This window comes from Monomorium pharaonis, chromosome 10 (genome assembly GCF_013373865.1).
Source record: "Monomorium pharaonis isolate MP-MQ-018 chromosome 10, ASM1337386v2, whole genome shotgun sequence".
In the NCBI taxonomy this organism is placed as follows: Eukaryota; Metazoa; Arthropoda; class Insecta; order Hymenoptera; family Formicidae; genus Monomorium; species Monomorium pharaonis.
The window spans coordinates 17,351,604-17,365,527 of record NC_050476.1 but is presented as its reverse complement, the minus strand read 5'-3'; the positions used below and the strand labels follow the sequence as shown (position 1 = coordinate 17,365,527).

Here is a 13,924-nt window from a genome sequence, read left to right as displayed (position 1 = left end):
TATTATTTAGTACAAATTGGCGGCGGTGTTGGGCGAGCTGTTGACGACGAGGCCACTTTAAGTGGGTATGAAACAGAGGAAGAGGAGGAGTATGAGGAGGAGGAAGAAGAAAATTATGCCGAGCAAGCGGCACAACATCGCCAACAACAACAACGACAGCAACAACAACATCGACGACAATCGCAGGATGACGAATTTAGATACAGAGAATTAGGAGCGGAAAATTCTCGGCGTTTTAGAAATTTTAAGACGCTTAGAAGGGAAGCGTCATTTATAATACGACCGATTTCTGATGGTGCGAATGCGATACGCTGGATAGAAAAGCGTTCCACGAGGTACACGCCTACATTTTTAGTTCAAGCGCTTTGCCCGATTACGTCGGATTAACATTTTATTCGGCGGAGCTATCGCATGGACCGGCCGGCTTATCATTCCGTCCGGCGCGGGACTTAACTCCCGAGGACATATGGCACCTCGTGAATTCAGTAGCGCAAATTGCCGGCGGAATGGACGTGGCGCAAAATTTTATGATGAGCGTTTTCAACGTCGCAGTTCCGATAGGTCGCGGACGCTTATTAAATAAATTAACACATGAAAACGTCGCGAAACGTTCAATTCTACAAATCAATAACGTCGATAATTTGTGTCTTCCTCGCGCTTTGATGATATCGCGGATACATTGTCAGCGGGGAAACGTGCGCGAGGGAGATTTACATAAAATGTGGAATTTAGTTAGATGTCGGACATCGGCGTTACAGCGTGAATTAGCGTTAGAATTAGTGCGTAACGCAGGTGTCGTAATCCTCGAAGAGGGTTGCGGAATTCCGCAGATTGACGCTTTCAACGGTTTCTCCTACTCGAAAATATTGCAATTGTAGTTTATAATTTTAGTATTTTCGGCCGTGGTGAGAAACTGTTGTACGACGGCTCCGCGTTATGGCTCTTGCACACCAGCGCGATGAGGCGACACGCGGCCATATCCAATAAGAACTCTGCTTTTCCGGACATCATATCCCTCGCGAAGCCCATTGCGACGTCGCATCAAAAGTTGACCAAGTTTGAAGATTTGTCACACGCGACGAGCGATTCAGACAATACATGCAAATAAACAAAAAATGCGCTATATTAGTTATGGAAATTGTGTACATAACTGAAAAAAAGTACTCAAAGCACGTTAAAAATTGTTATAATTATGGAACAAAAAGAGTATGAATACAAATATATTTATAACGACTTTGATGTGGGTGATACAGAAAATATAAATAAAAATATAAATAAATTTTTTTATTACTTTATTAAAAATAAATTAATTTATTAAATGCAGAATTATAGGTTAGAGTCGTCATTAAATAAATTGTTTAGAAATAGTTATTTTGAGGTTATATTCCGAAACGTCTTCTTCGAGGAAAATTGTACTCAAAACACTAGCTATAGTGCACATTACATACATTATAGATTTCCAGTAAAATTCCCTGGTTTTGGAATGTGTTCTATATTTGTACATTAAATTTTTAGCCTGATAATTATTCAGAACTTAATTCGCAAGTATTTGAAGAAATACTAATATTAGAAGTGCAAGATAGGCCATGTTTATGGAACCAAAGATTGGACATAAAAATGAGAGGAATGAACGTAATATGAAAAGCTTGGAAAGAAGTTGGTCAAGCTCTCAGTATATTTATTATTTTTATAATTTGTTTTCTATAAGTCTATAAATTGTTACATAATTTTATATATTAATTATGTTATTTTTTTTTTTAAAAGATGCAGATCCAAAAATTTGCCAAAAAAAGAAAAAATTTACGAGACACATTTTTAAGAAAATATAAAGATGAAAAATGTTATGTTTTAAGTGGTAGTGCAACCACAAAAAAGTGAACAATTGGAGATATTATAAACAAATGCTATTTTTAAAACCTACAAAACACAGAAGGTAAACTAAAATTTTTGAAAAATATTAGTTTATTATTTGTTATAGTATATTAAATATATATATATATATATATATATTTGAATAGAAACAAATTTTATAATTTATTTATTTTACGTAAAATGTAAATAAGAAAAGATTTGGACAAACTACAATCTGTGATCACAAGAACTATAACGTTCTTTTTTTTTTATCAAAACAGAGTTAAAGCCATATATTCCCGGGAAAAACTTTCATATAAAAACATATATAAATATATATAAAATATGTCCATATATGTTTATATTAGTCTCTTTTCTTTTGTAAAATTTCTGTTTGATATAAAAAAATAATAGTCATACTGAAAAGATAGAAACTGATTAAAAAAATAATATTTGCATTGCTTTTAATAAAGCTGAGTATGAAAAATTGTCCATATATAATCGTATATATTTCGGAATATTCCGGAATAATCCGGAATCCACACGAACCGATAAGGAGCACCGTTGCGCGAAAAAATGTCCGCGGTGTTACGCAGCGTTGCATTGCGAAAATCACGATGCGGCGCTTGTCAGATGCGGGAGATGTAAACGCAGCTTTTTCGGGCAAGCGTATTATAATTGGCATCGCGAAGTTAACTGGTATGACGGCAAATCACGCTCTTCCGTTTGCGATTCTGTTAAAGTTTGCGACGGATATGGGCGATTTGTCAAATTGGGGACAGAGCATAAATGCGACAAGACGTATTGCAAGACGTGCCGTTTGGTACAACCAACGAATCATTAATGTTACATGCAACCTCTTCGCCGCAAAACTGTAGTCGAAAATCCTGGTGAGAGTACGACTACGGATGAACGACTAGAGGCTGTGTGTAACAAAGATAACGACGAATGGACGAGCAGTCGTAGCAAAGATCGCGTCGCGTTTGTGTTTTACGATTTTGAAACACGTCAAGACAAGCTGCTACAAGGTAGTGAAGACGCCTACCTTCATGTACCAACTCTCTGCGTCGCGCATCAAGTCTGTGAAGCATTGAAGATGATATCAAAATTATTGACATCGCGGACGATGAAGAAATAGACATTATTGATGTAAATATAAATATTCAAGTTATCGATATCACTGAAGATGATATCGAAATTATTGACATCGTGGACGATGAAGAAATAGACATTATTGATGTAAATAATGTAAATAATATAAACCATTTAAATGTATATATTGTAAATATTAATGAAACTGTAAATATTGTAAATAATGAAAATGAACAAATCAACGTTGTTGGCATCATACAACATGAAATGAACGACAAAAATTTTTTTGACATCATAGATGAATTTGACGAAAATGTGCTTGATTTCCATCTTGTGAAATTGTTTCCACATGTCGTTTTTCAGCGTGCAATTGAATCGCTCAACGACCGACGCTTTCATTACAGAGTACGTAGAATAATGATTGATATCATGTTTTTTCAAGAGTTTCTGTACATCAGCGTTGTAAAACTCCTTCCCCATATCGGTTTGCAAGTTTTTCGGATGTCTACTACTCTCTCGAATTATCTTGGCGATAGCGTTAGCCGTCTCGCTTCCACCCTTGCTCTTAAGTGCTACAACCCACGCATACTTGCTCAACACATCGATGACAGTGAGTATGTAGTGATAGCCTTTGTTGAAACGCGAATACGGATGCATTTCAACGATATCAGCCTGCCACAAGACGTCGTATCCTCAAACTATAACACGTCTTTGTGGAAAATTTCTTCTTGCTGGAGCGTGCAGTTTCTCGACGAGTCGCAGTCTTTCCGAACTAACGCGTCTATTGAATTGATGATTTCATGTTTTGCAAACTATCGATCAAGTAATAACGCGCGCGATAAAATTACACTATGATTTATTTCGTTCTTTTACATTCTTTTACGTTCTTTCGCGTTTATTTACGTTCGTTTCATGTTCTTTCACATTCGTTTCACGTTCTTTCATGTTCTTTCGCGTTCATTTTACGTTTGTTTCATGTTTTTTCACGTTCGTTTCACGTTCTTTCATGTTCTTTTGCGTTCATTTTACGTTCGTTTCACGTTCTTTCATGTTCTTTCGCGTTCATTTTACGTTCTTTCACGTTTATTCCACGTTCTTTCGTTTCATGTTCGTTTCATGTTCATTTCATTTTTGTTTAACGTTCTTTCACGTTCGTTCCACGTTTTTTCGCGTTCGTTTTACGTTCTTTCACGTTTGTTCCACGTTCTTTTGTTTCATGTTCGTTTCATGTTCATTTCATTTTCGTTTAACGTTAATTTATAATAAGGCCAGCCTCGCGAAGTTCCTCAATTATTGACAACATCTTATTATCATGTACATTGTGACCAGCTTGACGCGAAGCTTCAAGCAAACGTAAGCGATCCACTAGCTCGTTGGGATCATCCCAGTACACGTAATCGATCGAGTTATCATTTAATGTCGCAACGTTAAGTAATCCTTTTCCAATCGTAAATTTATCGTTTAATAACGGTGCAATTATATATTTATATTTATATCCCTTATTGCTCAAATAATCGGCCGTGTGAAACGTGATTTCATTTATGTGCGTTTGTAACCAACATGTTTTTATACTTTCGTTTATTGTTTTCCGTGTAGAGGAAATCATCGGGATATCTCTTAAAGATTAGTTCGTAAAGATCCTATGTGCCAACGTATTGCATACCGTCGACAATTATGTTATCTTCGCTGTCCACGTCAAACTTTTTACTACCAAGCATCATTCCATCCTTGCCCAGATAAACACCGTAAACAATATCTATAATTTTCTCTTTTTCACCATGACCGCTGAGAAAATCTCCGATGTACTCTTGACCTAGCGGACCAAAGTGCTGCGACAACGCTTTTCGACTCTCTGGTGTTTGCAAACGATTTCGAACGATTGCTGCAAACGAATCGTCTGCTGTTTCGAAAACATCGTCGTTCTCGAGCGACTTGGAAACGCTATTGCTGGTGAATTCGTTGCATCGTTTGACGTATGCTGCTGCTCATGCTGTATCGATGGTAAATCTACCGCGTCGTTTAATGTATACCGCATAAGTTTGTACGATTCGTTTAAGGCGTAATCCATCGAAGTGTTTTTTCGTTTCCTCTTTATCTTACTCTTTGTCGTATTCTTCTGAACAAACGACGTTTCAACATCATCGTCACGAGGCTCTTCTTTTATTGCGTGTGTACTAGAATTGTCAACAATCTTTTGCAGCGGTTCAATAAGAGGTTCAAAGTGTCTCTTGGTCACGATATCCCCTTCAATCCTACCGGTCTTTAAAGCGCGATGTTTTTTTCGGATTGATTTACTCGTTTTCTCAATCTTCCTTGCAATTTTTTCACGCTCGCGTATATCTTTGTTTTCAGCCATGTTAACATTTATTTAACGTTGACGTATCGATAACGATTAACCGTTGCGTGGTATTGCAAACTCGTTAAATCCTCTTCTATATCGTCCATTAGCAAGCTCACTGTCTTTGTCTATCACTAGAAATCCATAATCACGCTGCCAACAATTGCGACACAATGTACAAAAATCATCGTACGTCATATCGGTATTCACGTGATCGTTGTATACATGCTTCAGGTTGGTATTATCCTGCTTGAACAGGATTAGTAGGTTTGCGTTGTCACGTATAAGATGTTTAGGTATTCTAGCATACGTCTGACAGAGATAAAAACTATCGACGTTTGAATGTCTACCCATTGAAAAGTACTCTCTTATCGTATCTTGCTTATTACACGCCACGTCATCAAAGATGAAAATTGAGTTTGAACGCGCTTCGCTCGGAGGAATAACGTCACTGTTATTAGAGAATGTAAAGTAACCGATTTCATCGATCGATGCTAACAAATTCTCCAAGTATCGATATTTCGGCTGTTGCAACGATTTCGAGTACACGTACACGTTCTCAAAATGTACGCCGTGCGGACTTTTCAACAAGCTTATGATGACGTTGGTTCTACCACAATTCGAGGGTCCGCAAATAATCGCACGTATAGTACTCGGCGGCATTTCACCATGCTTACGCTTCTCACCACTGTCACCCATTAGTGACAATTTGTCGTCGTAATTTGTAACGCATATCGCCAACGGTTGTCGTACGAACCTCATTTTCTACTAAGAAAATGTAGGATCGAACATCTATTTATATGCGTGCAAAATCGCGAATCGTTCAGTAGCAAAGATATTCGCGCTGTTATCACATCCCTCTGATATTTCTGATTTCAACGGTCCCGCACCGTTGATAAAGAATTGTAGCGAATGCCATCAGATTGTGGTTTGTTAAATCGCTTGATAAACGCGCTTCCTTTCGAGCTACATATCCCTGGATATCAGTTTTGCGGCCCGGGAACACACTTGAAAAAACGATTAGCCAGAGGCGATCAGGGTGTAAATCCATTGGACGCAGCGTGCCGCGAACACGATATTGCTTATTCTCAAAACAACAATCTCGCTAAACGACACGCGACGGACAAGGTACTCGCCACGAAAGCGTTAGGACGTGTAATCGCAAAAGATTCAGCTCTAAAAGAGAAAGCTGCTGCTGCTGCCGTTTGGGCAGCTATGAAATCTAAAACAAAGATTGGCATGGACATGAAGAAGACGACGATGAAGAAAAAGACAACGAAAAAGAAACGAGTACTTCTAACAGCAAAACGAGGCGGCATGTTACCGATTCTACCGTTATTGGGCGCACTCGGATCCATGAGCGGCTAGCGTGGCAAAAGCAGTGAATGATAGTAAAGTCGCGCGAAGTCAGCTCGAGGAGTTACAACGTCACAATCACACGATGGAAGGTCGCGAGGTGTATCTTGGTCCATACACAGGTGGAAAGGGACTATACCTCGCTCCATACAAATACGGAAAAGATGTAACAGCGAAAGAAAAAAAAAAACGTCGAAAAAACGTTAAAAATGCTTGCGGGTGCAATGACAAATGTGCAACTGCAGCAACTGGCTATTCGTATGCGTATTCCATACTTTAGAGATGTTTTTATGCGTAACGCATTACCGATAAGCGGTCCACAACAAAATGAGAGCGGTATCGTAAATCTGGATGATGTGACGGGTCCCAGTACTCATTGAATAGCGTACGCAAAGAGAGACAATCACGTGATATATTTCGATAGTTTTGGTAATCTTCGGCCACCTAAAGAACTTATACGATATTTCGGAGACGGTGTGACAAAGATAGAGTACAATCGAACGTCCTATCAAACCTACAATCAGAGCATTTGTGGGCAATTGTGTTTACAGTTTCTCCGAACGGTCGATGCGTATGAATTTAAAGCTCGACAGCATGCGAATTAACTCAGTATTCGTTGGACGGTTTTTCAATCATGTCGTTGATACTTACGCTAACCGGGAAGGACAGCGTCCTCACTACAACATACTTTCCAATTATAGATTTGAGTGATGACAATTACGAGCTCGGTCTAATGAACTTTGAGACTTATAACACAATTTCGAATGTAAATGCTTCGAATAATAAGTTTTACTTTGATGAAGAAGACGTGGAAATTACGATTCCCGAGGGATTGTACGAACTGCAAGCCATAAACGAGTTTTTGAAACACAAAATGCTGAAACGTCTGGAATATGCAGCTAACAATGATAATGAAAAACAAGACGATGGTAGCGTCACACACATATCGCACGGTGACATCCCAGTTGAAGACAACGATGTCGATAAAAACAGCGGTGATAACGATTTCCCGACTTCGCGCGAATAACAATACGATGAGGAGTGAGATAATATGCGCTTATAAAATAAATTTTAGCAAGCCCAACAATATTGGATCGTTGCTAGGATTTTCTTCAGATCGTATATTAAAGCCGCGAAAATGGTATAAATCAGATTTATCAATTAACATTATCAACGTAAACATTATCCGCATAGAATGTAACGTGACCTCAAGCGCATACAGTAACGACAAGCGCGTGCATACGATACACGAATTTTCTCCGAACGTGGCACCAGGATATAAGATCTCGGAAACACCGAGGCAGATCATTTATCTGCCGATCACCGCACGGAGCATTTCGGATTTGACGATACGCGTCGTCGATCAGCACGGACGATTGCTTAATTTTCGAGGAGAAGAAATCACCGTCAGATTGCACGTACGACGACTACGACGATAACGCTTGTGTAGACGCAGCGTGAGATGCTCGTATTGAAGCACGTAAAAGATAACACATCGTTTACAAAACCGACATTTAGTAGTAAATTTCAATTATCAAGAAAAGAAGTTTGCACTGAGAAAAAGAAACTTACCGCGTCAAACGTTGCATTTTTTCAATTTTTGGGATTCGCAGTACGGCAATGACGGACATTTTAAATATCGAGAATGAGCCGATCTTCGATGATCGCATCATCAAGATCGAGACTCACACGTACAATCCGTTTGCCAATACAACGTTTGATCACAGCGATGAGATAAGAATACCTATACAACATCAGGATTTATACACGTTACCGTCTGAAAGTTTTCTATACATCGAGGGAAAAGTTACGATAAAAAAAACAGTTACGGAATCTAGTGTGACATTGGGAAATAATTGCATCGCGTTTATGTTTGATAAGATTCGATATGAACTTGATGGCGTAGAGATTGATCGCAACAGAAACGTTGGAATAACCAGCATGCTCAAGAATTATATAACCATGTCAACTAACAGAACCAAAATTGCAAATAACGCTGGTTGGGATCCGTGGTATCATGTGAATGAATACTTTAATTTTTGTCTACCACTTAACATGCTATTGGGATTTTGCGAAGATTACAAACGCGTGGTGATTAACGCTCGTCACGAGTTGATCTTGATACACGCGCGCAACGATAATAATTGTCTAGTCGGTGATCCAGCGCAGGAACCGGAAATTGAATTATTGAAAGTACAATGGCGAATGCCGCATGTGCTGTTGAATGAGAGAAATAAACTGTCGATGCTGCGTGCTCTGGAAAGCGGGCGATACCTCAGCATGGCTTTTTGCTCATGGGATCTGTATGAGTTTCCATTATTGCAACGCACAACCAAACATACATGAGCTATCAAGACCGCTACTCAGCTCGAGAAGCCGCGTTACGTCGTCTTCGCTCTGCAGGCTGGTCGGAAGAACGTCATGCTTGAAGACGCGAGTCGATTCAATGATTGCAAACTGACAAATGTAAAACTGTATCTAAACTCGGAATGTTATCCGTATGACGATATGAATCTGGATTTCGATAAAAACAGATGGTCAATTCTGTACGATATGTACACACGTTTCTGTAAAGACTATTATGGGTATGATAATCTTGAGCCGAATCTATCTGTCGCGAATTTTCGACAAAAAGGTCCATTTGTGATTATCGATTGCTCTCGACAAAACGAATCGATTAAGAGCGCAACTGTAGATGTGCGTATAAAATTTGACTGTAAAGAGAACGTGCCCGCGAGCATTACCGCGTACTGTCTCATCATACACGATCGCATAGTTCAGTACAATCCGTTGACCAACGTTGTGCGCAAAATTACCTAAGATGACGACGACGATACCACCACACTTTTCTCCAGAAAAATACATTTAAGACGACATAAGAATGTATAACACATTGATGTGGATCAGTCTTCTCAACGATAACAGTCATGTCTGTACCAACGTTTGTGGATCTGCAAGGCTTCATCGTCAGGGGAAGCTTAGTCGTGAAGGAGTTTGCCTTTCTCAAAAATGGCGTCGAACTCTCACATTACATTTTTCAACATCCCATGCCGTGGCATCAACTTAGCAACGCTGACAAGCGCTTTGCATCGTGGTTGCTTACGCATCATCATGGAATATCATGGGAGGGTGGAATGATTCCGTACAGAATGGCTAAAAACTTGATTACAGCAGCGCTGATGAGGAATGAAACAACACCCGTCATATACGTTAAGGGATGTGAGAAACGAGAATGGTTGTTGGACTTGCTTCTGGACGAGGACGCTAATGTCGAAAATATCGAGGTGCATTACGAAGATATAAAACCTCTAAATAAAATGGATGTTACGCATACTTTACGTTGTCGGAATCATGTGAACAATTGCACTTTACAGAATGTATTTAAACTGTATAATTGGTGGTCTAATAATAAAAAATAAAAAAATAAAATATATACAATCTTTTACTTTACTTTATTTTATCCATCATATTTCCTTTTCTTTTTTTTCTCCCTTTAATAAAAACTACATTTAACAAATTAAATTAATTTTATATATTAGGATAATTGGTAAGAGATAGGAATAATTCTTAAATAATTTTTAACATTTATACAAAAACATATTTATTTATTAATTATGTAAAGCATCATATACAATATTGTCGGATGCATAAATCACCAGTTCGCATTCTATGATACAAGTTTTATCGTAATTTTCATTCAACATTTTTATAGCATCATACTTATTAGTAACATAATTTTGACGCAAAATAGTAATAAACTTCTTATATTTATTGCTTACACTATAAGTATTTTGATATAATTGATTATATACAGATTCAACGCAGTGTTCGAGATTAAGTAAAAATTGTACAGTTGATGGTTTCATATATATACAGGTGTTATATAATGTCAACTTTACAATATTTCCATCGCATATTTTTACAATTTCTACAACTAGATCATGAATCGTAAGTTTCGAGGAAGACTTACAATCATTTGGCCGCACGAGTCGCTCGATATCCATACGTCTCTCAATGAATATTTGCCATGTTATATATGGCAAAATTAGCTGATTTCCCTTGTTGTCGCCAAGAATCATCTCCACAAAAGGCTCAGACCCCACGCTGATCCCCATTTTCAAGTACTTGTACCCTGTAGTAGTCAAAGCAAATCTCCTTCTCAGGATGCGGGGAGTATGGCGCGGCTGTGATTTTCTGTAAAAAGAATAAAGCGAATTATAGAGAAAATTTATTTTTAAATATAGAAAATAAATATTATGAATTTAAAAATTATAAATACTTACGGTTTATCATGAGCTCCATTTTCCTGGATTGGAATGTAGTAGTTCATCTTGTACGTTTTTTCAAAAATCTTCCACCGATCGACTCAAGCAGCCAACGTTGTCGGGAACCGTCCGTCTGATATAGAGCGACTGATGTTGGAGCTTTGCTGTCCGTCTTGTAATGAGTGACTGTAGTGAGATGATGCTGGAGCTCTTATTTTTATACTGTACACCCCTCCACATTTCTTAATAATAGTAATGACGACTATTATTAAAAAATGTATGTTTTTTTAACTTTATTTTATTTTTAATTTTTTTTCTTAGTTTTTTCTTAGTTTTTTTTATTTTTTATTTTTTTTAGTGTGTACACATTGGACATAAATTGCATGGAATTATAATATACACTGGTTTTCTGCAATTAGAGCAATACTTGCCGCTAATTGCAGAAACTGTATTTGTTACGTGTTGACGGACGGCAAACATTTTGTCTGCGTCCATGTACGCCACTCCAATCATGCATTCAACACAAGCTGTGTATGAGCCTGTACCATATGTCTGCTCGGTTTTATAAAAACAATAAATGGCACAATGTTTTGTTTGCAAGTTTAGCGCTCGTAGTTGTGCAATTGAGACATCTTTTTCACGCGTTTCCAGGAACTCCTCACTACAGTCACTTATATACTGGCTGTCTTCCGATAGTACGCTCTTATGATCCTCTTCCTCTTCCTCAAAAATGAACTCAAGCACATTTTCATCAAAATCATCGATGATGTTCATTGCATTTTTTTCTTCCAAATGCATGAAATTATCGGCGGCTCTTTGATGATTCATGTGTTCGTCCATATTTACATCCATATTTATATTTATATTTTCATTATTATTTACATTATGTACATTATTTACATCATGTACATCTATAATTTCGACTTCATCATCGTCCGCGATGTCGATAATTTCGATGTCGTCTCCCGTAAGATCAACAATCTCAATTTCATTGCCATTTTTTCGGAAAAACTGAATCGTTTACTTAACTTCGAAAACTAACTGCACATACAGACTTCGGGTAAACTTGCTCAGAAATAGACTTGAAAACGTCTAAGAGATGCTCTAAGAGTTTTACCTATATATATTTATTTGTAAAGTCACGTGACTATTAAAAAGAATTTCCGAAAAAGAGAAAGCTAAGATTTATCATGTTACTATAGGTTCAATTGTATCAAAGAAATTTTTCAGGCATAATATTAAACGCAGACTACAGTATCCGCATGTTATTTTATTTTATTTTATTTATTTATTTAAATATTTTTGTTTATAAAATCTAGCAGCCTGATATCGGCGCTCGCTAGCAGCCAAGATAAGGGCGCTGTTTATATGATTTAAATTTAAATTAAATTTATATGAAAAAATTTATAAATATGTTTATAAAAGAATTATTACTTATTGATCACAAATGTATACTTTTCCATTGTGTTTGCTCACTTGCAAGCTCACGAGGCGGGACAAATTTTTTATCCATGTGAAATGGCCTATGTTATCGTTGTGCGGTTCTTGCATGTACAATAAGTTTACATGTTTCTTCTTCTTGTCATCGGACAGTCGCAGGGGGACAAATCTATCCTATTCGACGCCGTACACATTAATGGAAATGTTGTTATTGAGTCGCTCGAATTTTTTAATGTCTTTTAGCGCGACTGGAAACTCTATGTCACCAAAATTTAGAACTGTTGAATAATGTGGGTACGACGACACTCTATCACTATGTCTTTCTGCAGGATGTAGAGCGGCGACCACTGACCATGCGAAACATGCATTGTCTTCAGATTGCACGTTCACTACCGCTCTTTTCAGCATAATAGGCCGTGGTAATGTAAAATGGCATCCCGCACGCATAGAATTATATTTATTTATATTAATAGTTAATTTTAAAATACGTGATAACGCCCACCCACTATCGCGTTCTTGAAATTCTTTGAGCAACGCTAACGTAGGCTCGATAACGTACAACTCATACCATTCATTTAAATCTGATAATTGAAAGAATGTATAACTTTTTGTATTTACACTCTTGTGTTGGCACATTTATCCTTCGCTATAAATTTGCCATTGAACGCGGTGTTCACTTTTACACTACCATGTTTGTCTATTGTCTCCCGCACTCGCTCTAGCACAATGTCTTTAGCATCTTCTAGAAAATGACGAGGCTCAATGTGACGCACGTTAATCACTGCACCGGTTAAGACACGGCTCTCGAATGCAGTATCTATTTCGCGCCACTCAAGTCTTGCGTTATTAGTATCGTCACTAGTGCTCGCGTAGTTACCACCAACGTGCATAAAACATCTTTCCAGTCGCACCTTTTCACCCGCGAGTCGAGCGATTCTCGCCACCATAGATTGTCTTAGTCCGATAGCAAGTCGAGGACGTTTGACACGATTACGTTCCTCGAGTTGTTCGATGCACTCCTCACATCTTTGTAACCATGTGAAAAATTCACCTAACGTAGCGACTCCGTTTGATTGTTCTAAAAGTTCGCGTTTCGTTCGTTCAAAATTATCCATTTTTGGGAAAAAGTATATCTTTTACTAAATCGCACTTGAAAACTAATTGCACAGACTTAGATACAAACTATCTTGCAAACAGACTCGAAACGTCTAAGGGATGTTCTAAGAGTTTTACCTATATATACTTATTTGTAAAGTCACGTGACTATTGAAAAGTCACGTGACTTTTGAAAAGAATTTTTCAGGTATAATATTAAACGTAGACTACAGTATCCGCATGTTATTTTATTTTATTTTATTTATTTATTTAAATATTTTTATTTATAAAATCTAGCAGCCTGATATCGGCGCTCGCTAGCAGCCAAGATAAAGGCGCTGTTTATATGATTAGTATAGCGGAAGAGAGATAGAGAGCAAACCGCAACTGGGGTGGAATATACGTAATATAATTTTTATTATTTAATTATTTATAATTTAAATTAGAATACATATGCATATGTAATCTAACTTAAATTATAAATAAT

The 13,924-nt window shown here is 37.6% G+C and overlaps 2 protein-coding genes across 2 annotated transcripts; one reads left to right on the top strand and one right to left on the bottom strand.

The window, feature by feature from the left end:
• The first annotated feature begins 8,257 nt into the window (after positions 1–8,257).
• On the top strand, positions 8,258–8,983 carry LOC118647541. Its single transcript, XM_036292593.1, has one exon. It carries the CDS (start codon positions 8,258–8,260, stop codon positions 8,981–8,983), a length of 726 nt encoding a protein of 241 aa, XP_036148486.1.
• A 1,251-nt stretch (positions 8,984–10,234) lies between these two features.
• LOC118647775 lies at positions 10,235–11,012 on the bottom strand. The gene is made up of 2 exons (XM_036293254.1): positions 10,921–11,012; positions 10,235–10,831 (listed from the first exon to the last, which is right to left on the bottom strand). The coding sequence occupies exons 1-2, from the start codon at positions 10,965–10,967 to the stop codon at positions 10,246–10,248; spliced, it is 633 nt and encodes a 210-aa protein (XP_036149147.1). The 5' UTR covers positions 10,968–11,012; the 3' UTR covers positions 10,235–10,245.
• Positions 11,013–13,924: the final 2,912 nt, after the last annotated feature.

Bases quoted from the DNA above. Each gene is read 5' to 3' on its own strand.
- LOC118647541 (XM_036292593.1), top strand. From the start codon at position 8,258: ATGACGGACATTTTAAATATCGAGAATGAGCCGATCTTCGATGATCGC.
- LOC118647775 (XM_036293254.1), bottom strand. From the start codon at position 10,967: ATGAACTACTACATTCCAATCCAGGAAAATGGAGCTCATGATAAACC. The intron at 10,832-10,920 runs GTAAGTATTTAT...TTCTTTTTACAG, and splicing joins AATGGAGCTCATGATAAACC to AAAATCACAGCCGCGCCATA.